The sequence below is a fragment of the Drosophila guanche genome, unplaced genomic scaffold, assembly GCF_900245975.1.
Source record: "Drosophila guanche unplaced genomic scaffold, DGUA_6, whole genome shotgun sequence".
Classification (NCBI taxonomy): domain Eukaryota; kingdom Metazoa; phylum Arthropoda; class Insecta; order Diptera; family Drosophilidae; genus Drosophila; species Drosophila guanche.
The window spans coordinates 948506-969271 of NW_022995744.1; the positions used below are offsets into that span (position 1 = coordinate 948506).

Consider the following 20766-nt stretch of genomic DNA (forward strand, 5'->3'; position numbering starts at 1 on the left):
TTGTATATCGAATATATTCTATAATACAAACTAATAGCATTCATAGGGGTATGTTTCGACAGCACTGTAAAAAATCATATCCATGCAAGCAGAATATGTATGTGTGTACACATGCATTTTTCGAGACTGGACAAAGCTCTACAGCCAGCCAGAAAAATTCGTATCGTTCCACTCTCACTAACTCATCCCGGTGAATTGGCCTCATTCAAGGTGGATATCACCCGCAAAGAAGAGGCAACTTTGGGGAAAAGTTTACTAAAGCATGAAGCTGAAGTTGTTACAAAATAAACGACAGTGAACGAGTTTAGGACTCTGGGACTACCCATTCCAGCTGCATTACTTGCTCGACTATGAAAATGCTGTCAGGCGGACAACAGTTCCAGTCGGCGGGGAGAAGGCGGATGGAACGTGCCAAGTTGCAGCAGTTGAAGTGATAAACGCGCTGCGCAATTGTTATCGTGGCTGTTGCTGTTGCTTTGCTGTCGAGATTTGCCATCTGACAAAATGTTTTTGACATTTTCGTAAGTTGACAATAAAAAAATTGCATATAACTCAACGCTGCTGTGTCAACAATTTATGGCGAATTATATTCAGCTTTGACTCCGGGCTGGGCCCGGCCCTATCACAGCTAAGTACTGCCAATTTTTGGGCCAGACGCTGTGAATGTTCTCTCATGCTCATTTATAGCTCTTAGCATATTTGTTTGGGCTCCCGGCAATCTGTCTTTGTATTGGACAAAATGCAAAATCTTGAGGTTTGGAAAAGTTTTGGGAAAACAAAAAGCCCTTGAAAAATTCAATGAAAACTTTATTTGCAGTCGAAAGAACAAAGCCAGAACTTGAGCAGGGTTTTAGAGTATTGTTGGTTTAAAGAAAGTATCAAATAAATTGGGAATGTCAGGGAAAGTGGCACATATTACTGTGGATGGGTTGAAATTAGGGATATTTAGATTTGGACATATTTTGAGTTAGATAAACTCCTAAGCTGTTGTCATATTTTCTGATCACCAGAATTGAAATCATTTACGCTGGGATCAAATATTTTTGAGAAGCATGGGGGCTAGGCTACTGTCCTGGTTGAGTTCCTTCAAGTACATTAGGGTCCACACAGAAAGGGAACCCATTTATTTGTTTTTGTTTTTATCCTGGAATTAACTAAATTAACTCAATATTTATAATGGGAGACTATTTTGCATTTTTGCAATTGATTTACAAGTATGTAACTTTCTTGGGAATTATTGAATTGACATTCATAGGTCCTTTATAGTTTTCACCTCTTTAGTTTTTCCCCCTTTTCTGTTAAGAACTCTTCAGTTATTTGGGTTTGAGCCACATAGATTTTCAGTCATCTTTTTCTGAGAAGCCATTTCGATATCGGCCTTAGCCTCATCTGTGTTCATCCTGATGGGGAGCTGAGCCTTCAGATCCCGGTGTAACTGGTTAATCTGTGTACAGCTCGAATTCACTCGTGCCATAACACGCGACATACGCTCCTGAATTCCAATCAAAATCTGATCGAACTCACTGGGTTCTTCAGTATCTTCTTCGGTACCCGTAGCTCCCAAGGCCAAGTCGGCATAATCGCTGCTGTTGGCACTGTCGGAATTCTCCACAAGTAGCTTATCTTCGAGAAGGACCTTGCCCAGAAAATCCTCTGATGGTTTTTCGGGCATTTCAAAAAAAAAAATATTTTACAAAATATTGAAAATTCAATTCAAAGTGAATTGGGATGAAACGAGGAAATGTCACAGAGAGTCATCCAATCGTCGCCTCCTTAAAGCTAAGTAAAGTGTAAAATGTGTCCAGCTGAGATTTAAAAGCTGAAATCAATTAAAGCCACTTTTGAGAAAAGTTAGCAAAGGATATGGATGTCGACTGCCTTTGCGACTTTACCATGTCATCAGGCAAATAAATCTCGGAAACAACTTGGCAAGGGGTGGGGTCGGTTGGGGATAAAAGTTGCGCCACAGTTGAACGGAGGAAACGAAATCAAAGTCTATAACTTAACGACTGCAATGAGAGTGATGCTGATGACGATGTCCTCAAGGTTCACACACACCCAGCTCGAACCCCACTGAAACCCAAACGACAAAAAAGAAAACAAAGCCCAAAAGACAGAAATGCAGCATTCATTCTCTCGCCTTGCTGGTTGGCTGGGACGGTTGCTTCTTCCGTCGCTGCCATTACTCTTTCAGTCTGTTTTCGCCTTTATGTGCTTAATATTGGCCAACCATTTCTTCATACTCTTCCTTTCACTATCAACCATCAAAGGCTTGCTCTGGTCAGTAATGAACATGTATGTAGAAAAAAGTATTTCAATCAGAAATCAAGCTATTAAAGGTCCATGATTTTTCACATAACATAAATTCGCTCTATTTGAAACAATTCCTTAATTACTTTTATACTTTTCCAAGCTTGTTTAATGACATTAACCCATTAAATTATCATTTCTCACCATCGAGCAACTGTTGGCTAATCTGTTGCCCGAATCACATGACATCATGTGGCTTCCTCACCGACACTACTATTTAATGATCTAATTGAATGTCATACAACCATTTCTTTTTTGTTATTTACATATACTTATGGGATCCATAACCTATATGGAGTGTTCCAACATTGAAAAGGTCACGCCGAGCCCCTTCTCAAGGAAAGAAAAGACATTCACTTTAGCTAGACTTTGACATTGGCATTTGCCTTTTATTTGTTTTTTTTGGCTCTTTACCTCTATGTTTTCTAGTCGAGACACGTGACAATGTCGGGGAAACATACTCGTAAATGCCGTGTGTTAACAGCCATGTTGCAGAGAATTAATGTAACAATTTCTTTTTATCAACTTTTGGTGGTCTTTGATGGCTTTTGTTGTAGTATTTACATATATCTTAATTAGGGGTTGAGGGAAATAGAAGCCACTTGAGAAAGTGTGTTGGAAGAGCCATCGGCTGCCGCTAGCACTACAGGAATGACTTGTCTGACTTTCCCATTGCCACCCTCTGTGGACTAACACGTGTGCGACTTAATGGCAAGACCTTCGCATCCTTACGGCTCTCGTATGCGCCTCATGTCTGCATGTAATTTATATGGCTGCTTGAGTGGCAGCTCCCACCCCACCCATGCTCCCACTTATTTTCGCTTGCTCCTTCTAGTTGAATTTGTTACTATGTTGAATTAATCTGGAAAAAAATGTTAAAGCGGTCGTTATGCGCTGCCCTAAACCAACTGCGACTTCGACCAAGCAACTTAACTAAATTCGATAATGATTTTGTTATTTCGCCATGCAGCAACATTTAAGCTTTTCCAGCTGAAGATGTAGCTACAATTACAAGAGACGAGCAAACAGACTTTACAACATGTCGTATGTGTGATATTTGCAAGTCGCCTTCGCCTGCATGTTCTTCCTTATGGTGGCTTTGTGTCTGCTTTCAACCATTCTCTGTTTTCGGTCCAATTTGTTAGTGCTAATGAGCTGTGGAAAGTATATCGACCAAAATGGTAGATTCGGTAAATTGCGAATGTCAAAGAAACTGCGTGAGAAAATTGATATGTAAATACAATGCTTGTGTGTTTGGGGATGACTAGTCTGAATAATGGGGAATTTTATGAGAGTTTTTATGATATTTTCTTTAAATATAACTCTGTAAATATGTGTGTACAATTCAGTAGAGAGGGAATCCAAAATTTTATAAAGTATCGCTAGTGCTTTTTGATGAGTTCTCAACTTTTCTTTTCGTTTCCCAGATTTCCGCAAAACTTTAAGTCCCTTAAGCCAAAAAATTTACGTTTTTCTTTATCGCTCCTGTTATTTTTTAAATATATTCGTATTACCCTGTGCTGAGGAAACCTGGAAAAAGTTGTACAGGTCATTAAAAAAAAAAACCGCAGGATTTATGAGGAAGAAAATGAAGCAAAAAAAGTTGAAAAAAGAGAAAAGTTTCCAGTGACCTACACGCTAGGGCCCATGCAATGGCTAATAGATTCCAGGAAAGATTCGGTTTCAGTTAGGTGACTTGTTGCAAACCGGACTTGTAAGCTGTAATTCCAGCTAACTTTAATCTGAGGGCAATTAGCACAGAAGCCCAAAACCTAGTGCTGAAGGGCAATAGATGTATACAAGGGAAAATTAAAAATGAAAAAGTTAAAAGGAAAAATCATGGACCATCGAAAGATGTTCCCTGGCTTGAAATTCCAATCAACCGCTTCTACAAATACTGAAACGCTACATATTTCCACCTGGCTAACCACTCGTAAATACTCAGCGGATCTGACTGGCACTGAGATATTGCGTTCTTTGCTTATTACATTTTTCAAGTGTGGCAGACTGCAACAATTATTTATGAAAAAGCAGAAACACAGGCAAGGACATGCCTCCATTCAAGGATTACTACATGCACACAACTTTTATTACAATTCAAATTACTATTTTTCTGTGCTGGCCTACCTAGAATTCCAAGTGTAAAGTGTCACATTAGACTAGTGGGCACAATTTACATTTTTATTCTGTGTTCTGCCACCAAATTTTGCATCCAGATGGCTCTATGCTCACACTGTTACAAGTGTATTTTACAATTGCGCCCCGCTCCCTTGCGCCACTACAAAAGGCGAAAAATGCGGAAAAAGGTAAAAAGGCGTTTCTGGTTTGTCATTTGGTTTCTGTAAGTTTTGCGTACTTTTCTGCTTTTTGGGAAGTTTTCCATTTCTTTGCTTGCTGAAATGTAGCTTCAAGACATGGAAAATTTTTTGTTGGTTTGTTTGTTTGACCTGTTGAATTTCATTGAACGGTTAGTCGTCTCCGGTCGGTCAGCCTTCCTCGGCAATTTCAAATCAATTACCTTAACGATAACTTTTCCAGTATCGCCTTATGAACCGTTGTAACAATGACGACTAAATATGAAACAAACCTTGTCAACATTTTTTAACTGATATAATATTCGGATACATTCGAAAATATATGTACACCCAGACTCAAGACTGTGGCATTTACATAACTTAAATTCTTCCTTCCATTGTCCAAAAATTTATTAATTTTGTTTTTTTAACTAGTGTAAACTTTTTATACCCGGCACACGAAGAGTAAATAGGGTATATTGTATTTGTGCTCGAAAGTGGATGACATGTAACGCGCAGAAGAAAATGTGTCCGACCCCATAAAGAATATATATTCTTGATTAGCATCAAAAGCAGATTGATTATTCTCTAGCATATTGGATTATTATAGTCAGTTTTTTCACATTCTCTCATTCACACTCTGCTTCTGCTGTGTGCGGACACTACCTCTGCCGCGAGTCTGCAGTGTGTGGGTCTAGGAAAGGGGAGCGAGCTAAAGGAGCGTCTTGGTGTGAGAAGTGTTGTAGATGTAGATGACAGATGAAGAAAAAATGTAAAATTTGACAAAACACCGCTAAGGTGCAGATGTAGTACTGAGTGCCGGGTATAAAAGTTGTGACGCGTAAGAAGCGTCTCACACGTTCCTTCTCGTTTGAGTTCAAAATGTTCAGTAAAATATATATATATTTTGTCAAATATTCCCCCAACATAAACTAAAGTACCTGGTCAAAGCTCATCGTCGTGCAACCATTAAATTTCGCTGTAGTGATTAAATAACAAAAAAGATATACTGACTGACCTACCGGGTATAAAAGTTGTGATGCTTACGAAGCGTCTCACAGACGTCTCACCTACTTGTCTGTTTTATTTGTCTTTAAAAAAGGGAGGTTAGCGCTCGTCGGCACTTTATCATGTCTCCGTGGTCGAAGGGAGATTGGGGTCTCAGCTTGCCCGGAGCGCACAAATTGATATGTGCCAGCGTCAGTTAGAGTAAATGAGCAAAAACGCAGCCAAAGACCCAGAGGAAAGTAATTGTGGGACCAAAACCAAAGTTCTGCCTGGCAAAGTCATTGCCGAGGTATGTATAATAGAATTTCCATTTTCTACTTTTCATTTTTCTTTGCTTACTTTATTGTATTTGACTTTTGTTATGTCACTGGCTGCCTGTGCATGACAAATATTTACCAAAAGTGATTTTTGACAGCGTCATAAAGGATCGGAGAAACCGGAGAGGTCGGAGAATACTTCATGCCCCGTTTCAGCGTTTTTTGTGATTTGACCAAACTGCACGAACCATGAGGCGTATTCGCTACTCGACAATAGAGAGCGAGGCTAAAGTACCGCCAATTAAATTTCCAATGCGAGAAGTTCACTACCGTCACGATATTTGCTTTAGATCTGCGGAAAATGCTGCCAAGGCCAGCGAATTGCATCATATGACGAGCAACTGCAACATGCAATTGCAGTGGTGCAACAGTAAATTTGTATTAACATTTATAACTTTAGTTGAAAGATTGCTCCACGACTACATCAAATTTGTTCATTGATATGTTTAGTTCAAAGTCTAGTTTTGTAACTACTGGAGAGGGGAGAAGGGATGACTACCAGGAAAGATAATGTTGGGAGAGTCGAGCTAAATGGCGTTTCTGTCGTGTATCGTTTGTCGCATGATATGTGTTGTGTATCGTGTGTATCAAGAGCTCCAATTGCTTCTCTATTCAAAAGTTGACATAATCTAGCTCCCGACGTAAGCGGAGCGTTAGGCGTAACTTCCTAAGTTCCGTGCTGTATTTGGCTTGGCAGCGATCCACCTCTACGGGATGGGGCAGAGGCAGGCGAAGGCGATAGAGAACGGTGGCCAGATCCAAATCCCTTTCCTGCAGAGTCAATTTCATCTTGTCTGCTGTCGTCTCCTCATCTGGAAGATGAATATCCAGAATAAGATTTTCGCAGCTAGCTGATGAGCCCGTACGATTTCCCATCTAAAATGCATTCGTGGAGTTACTAAACGATCTTGGGCTAGCGGACAAAGTTAGTTGAGGCAACCTGCAGGAAGACATCTTCAGTACCCACGGCCTGGCTGTAGGTCATGGTGTATTCTGGGCACTTTCTGGTCTCCAGAATATCAGTGTCCTCTCGTTCCTGCTGCTCTTGCCACTCCTCAAGGGTATCAGGCTGCTTCTTTTGCTCCTCCACCAAGGGAGTGGCCAAGGGATTGGGCTTTTTCTTTTTCTTTGTCTTGGCACTAGCAGACGATGCTGATGCCGCGTCTGTCTGAGGACCAATGCTGCCGGGTGCTGAACCATGAAGATATCTCCTTAATACACACTTTCGCAATGGTCCTGTCGGCGCATACTCACTTCGCGTGTGCCTCACCACGGACTCATCCTCATCCTCGCTGCTGCTGTTGTCGATACCGGGACGTGTCTGCCTGGGATTTAAAAGGTTTTGCAGCTTACGCAGTTGGTCGGGATTGTCGAATACCGACATTGTGAAATATGTCGAATGCTTCTTTCTCCCTCCTTTTACTTATTCTTTTATTAATTATTCCTGCAACACTTTGTTGACTTTTTAATATATAAAATACGACTCGAAAAATAAATGGAGGTTGGTTTTTAGTTTTCAGTGAAATCTTGATTCCTTAAATCCAACATATAGAGAACATGTATATATTTCCATGGCCAACTCGATACTATTCATTCCTGGTTAAATAATTGTTTATTTTGATGTGATAAATAGACAGGTTACTATGCCAACTCGAAAATGGTAGTACCCAGTTCCCTTTGAAAACACATTGCCTCCCTTCCGACGACAATTCCCTCTCACGTGAAGCCGCAACAGGAACATAGGCCCTCCTTGGGGGTGGCCATTTCAATTATAAACTTGGGCTCCTTTTTTTAGTGGTCTTTTTTTCGCCAACTGCTCTCTGACAAAGTATTTCACTTGTCAAAAACAATTGTTTTGCGACTTATAAATTGTGTAATTAATGCTCTAGGTTTGACCTTGCTGTGGCCACGCAGAAACAAAAATTGTGAATTTTTCACTGGGTCAACGTTTATTTCACTTTCAAGCTGCCGGACTGGGAAAAGTGAGCAGCATGAAAACGTGACCCCGTTAACGACATGGCTGAGATCCAATAGCCACAGCCACAGCCACATCCATAGCCCAGTGGGGTCTGAATTAAACATCTGACAAAAAAATATTTTCAGTTCGCGTTTTTTATCCTGTCGCCAGCAACGTGTTAAATTTGTTTAACACGAAATATCGGAGAAAGTGTCCCGGGCCCTAAACAAGAAAAAACGAAAGGGATTCTTGCTCCTTGTCAAGGGCATCCACTTGACAACGCTTAATTTGCGACAATCGACATGACCACTGCAAGGGTCTGTCCTACACAGTTGACAGACACTATCGTGTCTCAGCATTTTAAAGATTGCAGTCGTGTTTGTTAACTTGCACTGTCCCACAGCTGAGTTAAAATGATGTATATATTTCATTTTTTGCTAGTACTATTTGTCATACTAAATATTTTTCTGGTAAAGCTTTGAGTTATAATGTACTTCGATGTATTTTCAGGTGAGATATATTGATTCCCCTCTACTAGTGGTCTTACTACATGGCTTGCTTCCCTAAATAGAATTGAGCCCTAAGTTTTGACCCTTTTCGCCTTTGACCGGTAACCTGTTCTTTCACTGGGCCCAATCAAAACCCCTTTTTTTTTATCAATTTGCTCTTCAACAGCATTGCAAGCATCATGTATCTGAATTTTAGCGTTATTCCGCACACACATCCAACCTTTCTAATCCAATAACTATCGAGCACAGGGTATGTGTCCTGTCGAATGCGCATCAGTATCGGCACATCCGAAAAGACTCTAAGTCATCCAGATACCCATATGCTGCAACGCGAAGCATCCATAAAATGAACATGAATCCATGGAGTAATTGTATTTTGGTTGGCGCACAGATTTCATTGAACCCAGATGCTGCAACGCCACGCATCCAGACAATGAACATGAATCCATGGTGTAATTGTATTTTGCTTGGCGCACAGATTGAATTGAACTACAGAAAGACATGTAAAATGTGTGTTGACTTAATACACATGACCTTCTGTTCCTGCTAACCCATTATATGGACCCCTCTGAAACCATCCATTTTTCAGCACCCACAAGGCCATTGCCAAAGAGACTTTTTTGCACAAGATGGAACACTGGAAGTTCTGGGCGACAGCAGCTACAGCTAGTATGGTGAAAGTGAAAGCGGTATCCGCATTGTGTTGTCAGCGTGGCGTGACGTGTTCCTCCCGGCCAAGGATTGCGATTTTTGTGTTCTCAACATCTACAACTTCCATCCCTTTGAATTCTTGTCTGTTGTTTTCAACAAGATATTATTTTTGGTTTTTACATAAAATGTAATTAAGAAGTCATTAAGTAGCGTGCATAAATCAAGGAAAGCAGCCCAACATCGGGAACATGTGGGTGCCTGAAGGCGCACCTGACAGTTACGTGATATTTGTTCCTGCTGAGCCGAAACAGAGAAGGCGGACAAAATACCTAGTATACGCTGGGGTTTTTTTTATCGGTGCCACACTGGCGCACATTTTTTCGACTGTTTATTTATACATTCGTTCATTCTTTTCTTCCTTCAACTTGTATGCACTCTAAATTTATATGTTATAAATTACACTACTCGACAGGATTTTGCCGCTTCGATATAGACCAACTTTCTATGAAAGATATGGGGCTTAGAAATGGTTTGATAATAATTATACCCGGTACTCGAAGAGTAAATAGGGTATATTGTATTTGTGCACAAAGTTGATGTATGTAACACTCAGAAGGAAGTGTTTCCGACCCCACAAAGTGTATATATTCAATATAGCCCTGTCTGTCTGTCCGTCCGTCCGTCTGGTGGAGCGCCTCGATCTCAGAGACTATAAGAGCTAGAGCCACCCAAATTTTCACCCAGAAGGCTGTATGCTCACACTGTTACAAGTGTATTTCAAATCGCAAATCGCGAAAGTGTGCTGAATTGACAATTTTGAAGATAAAAGAAAACTAACGAGAAAGGACGTGTGAGACGCTTCTTACGCTTCACACTTTTATACCCGGTACTCAGTAGTACATCTGTACCTTAATGGTTTATTTTTCAAATTTTACATTTTTCATTTTACATTTTTTACCTCCCCTAGAGTGTGCGGCTGCACGAAGCAGAGTGTGGAACGAGAGAATGTACAAAAAATAACCAAAGCTGCTGGACAGGGTGGGTTTAGCCACTGCAAATTAATTTCTTCATTCTGTCTACAATAATGATCCAATCTGATCCCAATTTGGTGATCTGATAGATATGGGCATTCCCTACGGAATGGCGTTTTTAGTTTTCTTTTTTCTTCAAAATTGGGACTTAAGAGATTTTCGCCCTTTGCGGGGCGGAAGGGTCGGGGCGAAATACACTTGTAACAGTGCGAGCATACAGCAATCTGGATGCAATGTTTGGTGGGTCTAGCTTTTATAGTCTCTAAGATCAAGACAGACGGACAGACGGACGGACAGACAGACATGGCTAAATCTACTCGGCTTTTGATGCTGATCAAGAATATACATATATACTCTGTAGGGTCGGAAACGCATCCTTCTGTGTGCAACACTTTTCCGCAGAAATACAATATACCCTATTTACTCATCGAGTACCGGGTATAAATATGTACTACTTATACTACAAACATTTTTCTCTGGAATGAGTGGGCAATGGTGACTCTAAAGTCACGCGTGCACTGACTCACTGAAATCACTGACTCGTTAAAATCATTCAAATTAATTAAACTAAATTCATATGTATATACATATGTACATATGATGGTATGTATGAATGCATGTATGAATAACCCGCCAACAGAAAACCAAAATTAACTCATACCCCTGAAACAGAGCATAGCGTCCACTAGCCCCATTACCAAATTATACCTCTTTACACGCTATCCACATCATTCTGATCATGACGATCATTTAATAGAGTAATGGAAATTAATAAAATAGAAGTAAATAAATTAAACTGAGAGTGAACCGATTGTATATCCCCCTCTATTTATGAAAGCGTATAAACATATGGATTTAACTGAAATTGAAAGATATATCTGGGGCCATGTATGTATCTAGTTTGCTCAATCAGATATTAAAATGGAAAGTGGCTAACCAAGAGCTTTAGCTGGGAAGACAGTGCGCGTGACACTAACCTTTTTGCGGCCTGCTCCTCTGCGCCGAAGCTCAGCAGACTGGCGTCGCCATTGGCGGTGCTCCGTCTCGCTGGTAAAAAGATCCTCCACGCTGCTACTGCTGGGCTCCTGTTCCCTTTCCCCACCAGAGCTGCCACTGGATTGAAAATGATCACTCCACACTTGGCCGGCCTCCGCATCGCGCTGCCTTAACTTGCGATAGTCCCCTGAATCGTCGCTGCTCAGGAAGCGCTCTCGAAATGCCTTGTAGATCCCGGCACTTACGCCTCCTATACTGCCGCGCCCTTGGACGGCGGTGCGTCGGGCAAACCTGATTCGTCGCTTGTTTCTGGAATTGGGTCCTTCGTCGGTAAATGCTGCTTTCTTAGCCCCGTCCATATCCATCTTGCTTGGCTAGTCTTCCTAATCTGCTGCAATCTCTTTTTCTCACTACCCCGTGATGCAATGTTTTCCTCGCATGTCAGCGAATTGCATTCTGCTCCCCTGGGTTTGTAAAATTTTGCTTACAGATGCAGGGCGTCTCATTTGGTTTCTGAGAACAATAAGTGTGCTGCAAAATATGTAAAAATTTATAAAAGTTTAGTTAAGGAAAATTTGAATGCATGCTTTCAATTAATAAGGAACCTATTGAAATTTCTTTTTTCTTATTTTCGGCATGGACTGTTGAGTTTTCCATAAGCGAACTGGAAAGTGGATGGTGAGTGCCCTGGGCTTACAAGAAAATTCAGCTAATAGCAATTGCAAATGGCGATGAACATGCCAAAGAAACCAGGGAATAAGGAAGTAAAAAGACAAATTATTGCCGGATAGATAAGTAGACTTTAACAAAATTTAAAAATATGGATAATTTTTCAAGTGAAACTGCAATACTTTTGATGGAACTTTACCACAAAATATAAAACAAAAGAAAAACACGGAGACAAATCAGAGACAATAGGACAAAACAATGTACTTGATTATTTCCCTGGAGACATATGTATGTAAATATTTAGTTCTTAAGCTTGAGGATCCTTAATGTCAATTGTGAGTACCATTGTACTGAATATAAATAAGTGATCTTGATTCAATTAAACTACTTGACACGATTTTGCCGCTTCGATCCAGACAAACTTTTCTGAAAGAAATGGGGATTAGAAATGGTCTGAAGACAATTTGTTATCCCAGGTACTCGAAGAGTAAATACTGTATATTGTAATTGTGCAAAAAGTGAATGTATGTAACGCAAAGAAGGAAACGTTTCCGACCCCATACAGTATATATGTACATATATTCTTGATCTGCATCAATAGCCGAGTCTATATCTGTATGTCTGTCAGTCTGAACATCCGCCCGTCTGTCCGTCTCGTTCTCAGAGACTATAAATGGAAGAGCCACCAAATTTTGCTCCAGACTGCTTCTCCACGTCCCTTCTCGTTCTGATAGATATCGGGCACTCCGATTTTTTAATGAATTATGGTTTTGTTCAGAACTTTTTTTAAGAATGCTTATTGCTGGTATTTTTTTGTAACGATTGTTTTGGAGGTACACAAAACTTAGGTATCATACATCTGGTTGTTTATCTGAAAAACTGATTTATGCAGCTAAAAATTCAACACAAACACTTTGTGGTTTTAGCGTACCGTCTGGGAAATATTAAATTTTAAAATACAAAAATATTAATTGATGTGAGGTATTTTTTACGAAATTTTAACTCGGGTAAGTCGAAAACATTATATAATACATTTATATAATTAAATAATTATATATTGTGTTCTCCATTATTTTACTGACAGGTGCATTAATTGGGCGTCGTTTCAGGGTTTGCTCATCAAAATGTATGGAGAGACGCATGAACTAAAATTGGTTAGCCAACTAAAAAGAAATGAAAAACGCCCAACTACCAGAATATGTATGGCTTCAGTACTCAAAATATACTGAAATTAAAAAAAAATCCTAAAATATGTCTGTATATAAAGGAAAAATACGCGTTTCTTAGGTTTTTGAATTGATCGAGAATTTTTAGCTCTCTCACGCTACCTCTGAAAAAGTTAAAAAAAAAAAAAACCACATATAACAAATTATTAAAAAAATAAGTTAAAAACGAGTAGGGACCCCACAAAGCATCTATCTGTCCGTCCTTATGAGCGCCTAGTACTCAGAGACCATAAGAGATGGGGTAACCAAGTTTTGCATCCATACTTCCAAATACCATATTTACTCCTCGAGTACCAGGCATAAAAACAGTCGGACTTCCCAATCTCTCTCTTTCCCTTGCTCCCTCTTCCTGAACAAGTGAAAAGGTTTCGGAAAAGATGACAGGTGAATTACCAAAACGTTCAATAAAATACCACAGAATGCTCCCTGCTATGTGTGTGGTAAAAGACCCAGATCGTGTACCATATGTGTAATTTCGTAGTAGTGTCATAAATAGTTGGTTTTAGACTGAAACCTATCTCCCTCCTGAATAAAAAAATGTAGTCTATGTTTCTTGGGTGAACAAAAAAAGGAATGGAACCACGGCTTTTCACCCCAGGGACCATTAAATAAACTTACATACATATGTATGTACATATTTGCCTAACTTAAAGGATGTACATATTGGTAATGTACTTATGCGCCATTAGAAAATATGAAAGCATGCCTTTACACTCAGAAAATGTATTGATTAGATTATATACATATTTGTGTTGTATTGGATGATTAAAATGAATGGTTTTAAACTGTATGCATGTATATACATATATTACTCATAAATATAAATATCTATTCAGCTATTGTGGGTATTCAGCTATTCAGGGTATGTACGCTTCGTGATAATAATAAGTAAACGTTAAACAGACGATCTTGGCGGCAGGGCCCAAACCCAGACCCAAAGACATGGAACGACTCAGAGCTGGAGACAGACTGGGACCGACAAGAATCACACACACACCGCTAGCAAAACTGTCATATTAGCATATTGAGAACACAACGAACTCCAACTGTGTCTTGCTCTCTCTCACTCCCTCTCTCTCTTTCGCTCTCGCTCTCGCCTTTACCGTCTAGCTCTCTGTGTTCTTCTGCCTGTGCTTCCTCTGCTCGATTCCCAGCGCCGACGCATTCCCTGCGCATGCGCAACTTTCTTTGCTGCGGAGTCAGCTTCAGCGTCGACTGCGCTGTTTGGAGGGGCCTTGGGGTCTGGAGCAGGCGCGGTCATTGGTATCAAATCAGTCAGTTTGCAGACTTTCGCGTGTGCGGTGGTAACAAAAAAAAAACATAAAACGCGGAAAAAGACAGCGCCAGAGAAACAGTGAAAAAGAGAACATACATTTTACATATGTACATACATTTGTATGGAAAGAATGAAGATTCTCAGATCAGGGCGAGTTGTTGACATTTTGAATTATGTGCAAAACGAGTGAGAAATAATTCAATTATTTTCGAGAACAAGTCGCAGCAGAAACTATAGCTGTAGTAGAATGAGCTGTGTTTGATTAACATAGTCAACAAGTGGAGTGCAACGAAAATTCCAAAAAGATTCCCATATATCTAGAATTGAAATATTCGTAACGGAATTCGACTTTCCGTGTGCGAGAGGAGCGTAACGCGTTTCAAGCAGAGGCTCATTAGTCTTACTTGCATTAAATTGCATAACTCAGCAACAGTAACAGCTGAAGAAGAATCAGAACCAGTACACGATGATGCTCAACTTACGTCACTGGTCATTAATGCTGGCCATCGCTTCCTGCATTGGCCCGGCCCCGGCCTCAACAACACACACAACGACATCATCTTTATCCTCCATACCAGGAAAATACCAGGCCTTGGGTGCAGCAGCTCAACAACAGCCCAAGAAGCTTAAAATAGGAGCTGAAGTTGGGGCGACAATCAACGCTTCCTCATTGGGGGCAGTCGGCGGCGGCCATAAACCTGTATTCCGGCAAAATCCGATCAAGAATTGGCTTGGTTCCTTCAATCGCAATAATTCGCCAGCAGCTCAGAACCAAACATCTCCGACATGTTCCTGCAGGTGAGCCACAAAAGCTGTCATGGTCATGATGACAACTTCCAGTTAGATAACAACAACAACGCCAACAGCAAATTGACAAACAACTTTGGGGCTGTCATTGTCTCGGCATACAAATGGCACAAACAGTTAAAGTCGCTGAAGCATTTGAGTGCCTGCGAGGAGGAGATCACGCAATGATGTCGGTGTTCTTTCAAAGATTTAATCGTTGCGCTCCTTAAGGCCCATCGCTTGAATTCGGTTTTTTAAGAACACATCTACATATAAACAGAATGTGACTGAGGCTTTCCTTTGGTCCCACTACATTTTCTAATCAAAACTTCAGTATTGCTTAAAACGATATATTTTTTATTTTGTAAACCATATTATAGATAAATAAGTCATCATTAAAACGTATGCTACGAGTATTTGCCTGCATCTTCACTAAATCCTAGTGTTTTCGAAACAAACCTCCAGTAGAAGCTTCTCTTCGTATCTGCTTTGAATTTTCTTGATCCCCAAGAAATGTATTTGGAACGCACTTTTCCAGAGACTATCAAACAATTGGGAATTTTAACTTTGGCTTTTGGCATATGGAAGTACCCGAGGGTACTTAAGAAGTCAGTAGAAGGCACGAGATGGGCAGGAAACTTATTCCTAAGGGTGGAGCTGTTGAGCCAAAAATAGCTGAACATTTGTCAACAACATCGAAAAAGGCCATTCAGCTCAGGTTTGATCAGGTATGATAAACGGAGTCCCGAGGAATCATAGTAGAGGTCAGCTCGTCAATATTATTGATCGTCAATTGAATTCAAATTTTGCAGATGAGACATTATTTTACACATATTTTTCGGAAATTTTCCCCTAAACCATTAATGGCAATCAAAAGTTTAACTTAAGTCCATTCTTAAAAGACTAAAACCTGTTTTATATGATATGTGTACATATTTGTGTACGAGTTTGTATGTATCTCATATGTATGTATTCTCTTAATATATCTTTGTGTTTGCGTTTAAAAGAATACAAAATTCTAATTTGCATACGATTTGATAACAAGCTCTGTTTGGGCTTTAGGAGCGAATGTTTGAACCTACTGACCACAAATACATGAATACTTGTAATTTATACAGGCCTGGCTCTATAAGGCGTAAGCCCAATTCCAATGCGTCACATTATTGTTTGCGAGGGAGGTGGTACGGGGAATGCCGCGTCTTCGTCTTGGTCGTCTCCTAAGTGGGTCGTTGTCGCACATTTTACTTCTTTGTTTCGGGACGCCGGGGACACCATTTTGGGGCAATGACACGATTAAACAGACACACACTGAGGATCGCTTTTCGATTGATTGTGTGGCCAAAAAATACTAAAAACATGAGAACGATCTTGTACGCTTCCTTGGCGTGGTTTCTTACATTTTTCTGAATGCAGTTTCTTTTCTCCGATTTTGTTCATGGTTTTGGCACTTTAAAACCAGTTTAATGGAACGTGGAATCGTGTTTCCAAAGATGACAGCAATTAAGCCTGCAAAGATCGCTCATTTGTTTTATGGCCGACAATAAAGACAGTTTGACACTTTCTTTATGGCGAGGTTGGTGAACTCTGAACCCATAGCCCATTTGAACTGGTTTTCAGCACCCAATCGATCTGATCGTTATCTCGATCTCTCTTTCCAGATGTGGCGAGCGGAACGATGAGTCAAGGATCGTGGGAGGCACCACCGCTGGGGTCAGCGAGTACCCCTGGATGGCTCGGCTGAGTTACTTCAACAGGTTCTATTGTGGGGGGACATTGATTAACGATCGCTACGTGCTGACAGCGGCGCACTGCGTCAAGGGCTTTATGTGGTTTATGATCAAGGTGACCTTCGGAGAGCATGACCGCTGCAACGACAAAGAGCGGCCCGAAACGCGCTTCGTACTGCGCGCCTTCAGCCAGAAATTCAGCTTCTCCAACTTCGATAATGACATTGCCTTGCTCCGACTGAACGACAGAGTGCCCATCACCAGCTTCATACGCCCTATCTGCCTGCCACGCGTGGCGCAGCGCAACGAACTGTTTGTGGGTACCCGTGCTACCGCAACTGGCTGGGGAACCCTCAAGGAGGATGGGAAGCCCTCCTGCCTGTTGCAGGAGGTTGAGGTGCCGGTTCTGGACAACGAGGAGTGTGTGGCCCAAACCAACTACACCCAGAAGATGATCACCAAGAACATGATGTGTTCCGGCTATCCAGGAGTGGGTGGACGCGACAGCTGTCAGGGCGACTCCGGCGGGCCTTTGGTTCGAATGCGCCCAGACGACAAACGCTTCGAGCAAATCGGTATCGTCTCCTGGGGAAATGGATGTGCGCGGCCTAACTATCCGGGGGTCTACACTCGAGTGACCAAGTATCTAGACTGGATTGTGGAGAACTCGCGGGATGGCTGCTTCTGCGACGAGGATTACTGACTGTTAGTAACGGCAGTAAACCATTCATCGCACTAGTTGTAGTTTCTCTTTTAGTTGCGTAGTCCATATACAATATTCTTGTATTAACCAAACTGAATAAAGTTAAACAATGCAGTAGATAAGATATCCAAGTATGCAATAATGCTTATAAATGATTTAAGAAAAGAAACGAGCAGGAACGTTTGTGTGACGCTTCGTACGCGTCACAACTTTTATACCCGGTACTCAGTCAGTGAAATTGTACATAAGTGGTTTTTTTTTTGGAATTTAACATATTACATTTTGCATTTTTTGAGGGGGTTGGAGAGGGCGATCCTAATATTTTAACGACACTTGTATAGGTGGAATAGCACAACAGTCTGGAGGCAAAATTAGGTGGCTCTAGCTCTTATGAGAACTAGCCGACAAATAAGACGGACATACAGACATGGCTGTATCGATACGGCTATTGATGATAATCAAGAATATATACATTTTATGGGGTCGGAAACGAAACATATACAATAGACCCTATGTACCCTTCGGGTACCGGGTGTAAAAAGATTTAAAAAAATAAACGCTACACAGCGAGTTAGAAACATTAGCAGAGCAAGGTTTCGATCCTCGGACCTCTGGGTTATGGGCCCAGCACGCTTCCACTGCGCCACTCTGCTCGTTGTGCTGTATGTGTCTAAAGCGCTATACAACCGACAGCTGGCAAGCGGTGCGCAATTATTATATGTTTTATATTTTGTACTGACTTGAATTTATTTTACTTTATTTTATTTAAAATGAATACAAGTATTCTTGGCTAATATATAGATTATTGTATCTGCTGATATAAAAATTGAAATTTTAAGTAATAAGTAACTTTAACAATTTCCTCCCATTTTGTCTTTGCACTGCAGGGTGGAACGTTGTTCGTCCGACAGGTATAAATAGTTTCTGGCAACATTTTTGGAACAAGCAGAGTGGCGCAGTGGAAGCGTGCTGGGCCCATAACCCAGAGGTCCGAGGATCGAAACCTTGCTCTGCTAATTAGGTAATTTCGCTGTCGCGCTTCTTTTTTCAATTTTTTATATTTTTTAATGTTTTTCCAGATTGAAAGCATAAAAATATGAATAATACCATAAAAAATTACAGTTGCTTTACTAGGCGCTAAGAACAAAGCTGGAAAATGTAAGAAACTTCAACCGCTTGGTGCAGCTCGAAACCGAAATTCAGGCGGGTTAATTCAACGTCTGATGCCCAAAAAGTAAATATCGTTAGAAGCACTGACTATGGCTTGCTAGCAAACTGGTTTCCATCAACCAGCTGTAAATACAAGGGGGCAAACAAAAGATGAACGGCTCCCAGACGACGGCGATGGGTGAAAAAGTTAAACATACACACATATGAAATTTAAATACCATCATTGCCTAATGAAACTTACGTAGAACTGGTGTTGAAACTTCTGTTTTTTCTGACATAGATGCGAATAACGGATAGACGAATATTGTATCTGCTTTGCACTTGATTACACTACACATTAAAATGTTCAAGGAGATATGCAGATGCTACGTACAAATGAGCATTGTTTTGAACTTCCACTTTCGCTTTTGCCCACTTTTCATTTTCAGACATTAGTCTTCCTGCACTCACGTGTCTGCGACTTGCGTAATTATTCAAATGTAAATTTTGCACTGGATCGCAGGTTCCGCATCTGACTGACACATTTTCGTGGGCTTTGAGTTTTCTCCTCAATCTAATGTTTTTGCCTTGTTTTGTCGCGGTCCCGCAGCTACTGCCTCGCCAGTTGTTGTTTACCGTTCGCCGCTCGCTCGCTCACTAAAAGCTCCAAGAGATAAAAAGATACAAGTTCTCCGCACCCAAAGATATGAATGTGTACGTGTGCATGTACCGGACACCCATGCCGATGGAGGTGTGCGTGGTCGGAGATCGAGATTCTTTTTCGTCTCGAGTGGTGATATGGAGTTTAACGCTCTCTTAGCTGGCTGTTCTGAATGAATCTTTATTTGGGACATTTTTGGGAGACCTTAGCACACCGAGACATATGTGTGTACATTCATCTTTCAAATTCATCTACAGTTCAACAAAAATTTGACAAATTTCGACAGAAAAGCGAAAAAATATTTTCGGAACTCAGATGTCTTCGACGAACGCTAGTGAGAAACCTTGCAGCAGCTCTGGCGTGCGGAAAGTAAAGGCAAAAGGTGCAGCCTACCCTACTTCCAGCTCTCAGTCACTGGAAGCGATGGACAAACGCTTGGATCTTCTCCTGGCTCGGGTCGGTACCTTGGAGAATTCGTTAAACGAATTGACCACATCTTTTTGTAACAAAGATACCGAAGAGAACGAGGCAGTTGACGAAGATTGGAAATTAATCGACTTGAAACCGTTAACAGAGGACGCGGACCTGAAGGATGAGGAAGTATCTGATGACGATACCCTAGTTGATGTGGCTAAAATAACGTCCGAGATTGAAGATTTGGCTCTCGACAGTAGTTAAACAAAAAAATAGTAACTTCACATTGCAAGTTACAAAAACACTTGTATCACACCATTAATCGGACAAAGACACTATTGGGACAAACTAGCGACATTCACATCTTAACATCAATATTATTCAGACCAAAACAGTAGATTTTATTGTGAAGTAGGAGCAAGTAGTAACTATTGTAATTATATACTAATGTAAACAAAAAACTAAAAACTTTGTGAGTAGTCTTGAATTTTTTCAGATTGTGTCAAAGCCAAAGTGTCATAATTGACTAGATACTGACGTTTTTTAATGCTGACTATTGGCTGTTACTTTGACACCGACAGGTCCTTAGCCACATTTACTTAGAAGAAGAAATAAAATTAACATTAAATGAAGATGGGGCTTGCTAGAAGAAACTTTCTTAGCATAAATAAGGCTTAGTTACCTGCGGACCAGCGGTCAGTGAAGACGAAGCGTGTTCCTGGATCCAACTTCAGTACTTGTCATATACATGCATACATACATATGTACATACATACAAATGTACATGTGTATGTACATATTTTATCATACTTCATCTGAAAAACTGGATAATAACACTTCTCGACAAAATCGAACTTTTTTTCCGCTTCTTACCAAACCGACTTTATCTGAATGACAGGGCTTTAAAATTTTTCTATGACAGACACTTTTTTTAAAACCTTTTTCTTGTAACGGTTTCTTTGATAGTAAAAAAAAAGTATCATCAAACCATTTCTAAGCCCCATATCTTGCAGAAAAAGTATGGCTGGATCGAAGCTGCAAAATCGTGTCGAGTAGTTTTATCTTTGATGTTACTTTGGGCA

General features: G+C 40.6%; 4 protein-coding genes and 2 non-coding genes across 6 annotated transcripts in view; 3 read left to right on the forward strand and 3 right to left on the reverse strand.

Moving 5' to 3' along the window:
- The window catches only part of LOC117579928 (venom dipeptidyl peptidase 4), a 70034-nt gene extending 58463 nt beyond the window's left edge, over nucleotides 1–11571 (reverse strand). Inside the window, exon 1 of the mRNA XM_034266076.1 lies at nucleotides 11055–11571. Within this exon, the coding sequence (XP_034121967.1) occupies nucleotides 11055–11438 (384 nt within the window). The 5' untranslated portion in view covers nucleotides 11439–11571. The remainder of the gene's footprint in view (nucleotides 1–11054) is intronic.
- LOC117579935 (protein PIH1D3) lies at nucleotides 5956–20084 on the reverse strand. Its single transcript, XM_034266090.1, has 5 exons — nucleotides 20078–20084; nucleotides 18713–18717; nucleotides 7184–7316; nucleotides 6870–7120; nucleotides 5956–6805 (listed from the first exon to the last, which is right to left on the reverse strand). The coding sequence occupies exons 3-5, from the start codon at nucleotides 7311–7313 to the stop codon at nucleotides 6542–6544; spliced, it is 645 nt and encodes a 214-aa protein (XP_034121981.1). The 5' UTR covers nucleotides 7314–7316; nucleotides 18713–18717; nucleotides 20078–20084; the 3' UTR covers nucleotides 5956–6541.
- Nucleotides 14269–17586, forward strand: LOC117579931 (venom protease). Its single transcript, XM_034266084.1, has 2 exons — nucleotides 14269–15042; nucleotides 16689–17586. The coding sequence occupies exons 1-2, from the start codon at nucleotides 14711–14713 to the stop codon at nucleotides 17458–17460; spliced, it is 1104 nt and encodes a 367-aa protein (XP_034121975.1). The 5' UTR covers nucleotides 14269–14710; the 3' UTR covers nucleotides 17461–17586.
- Trnam-cau lies at nucleotides 18042–18113 on the reverse strand. The gene has a single exon. It is a non-coding gene; the product is annotated as a tRNA-Met (tRNA).
- On the forward strand, nucleotides 18405–18476 carry Trnam-cau. The gene has a single exon. It is a non-coding gene; the product is annotated as a tRNA-Met (tRNA).
- On the forward strand, nucleotides 19521–20098 carry LOC117579939. Its single transcript, XM_034266094.1, has 2 exons — nucleotides 19521–19788; nucleotides 19843–20098. The coding sequence occupies exons 1-2, from the start codon at nucleotides 19586–19588 to the stop codon at nucleotides 19946–19948; spliced, it is 309 nt and encodes a 102-aa protein (XP_034121985.1). The 5' UTR covers nucleotides 19521–19585; the 3' UTR covers nucleotides 19949–20098.
- Nucleotides 20099–20766: the final 668 nt, after the last annotated feature.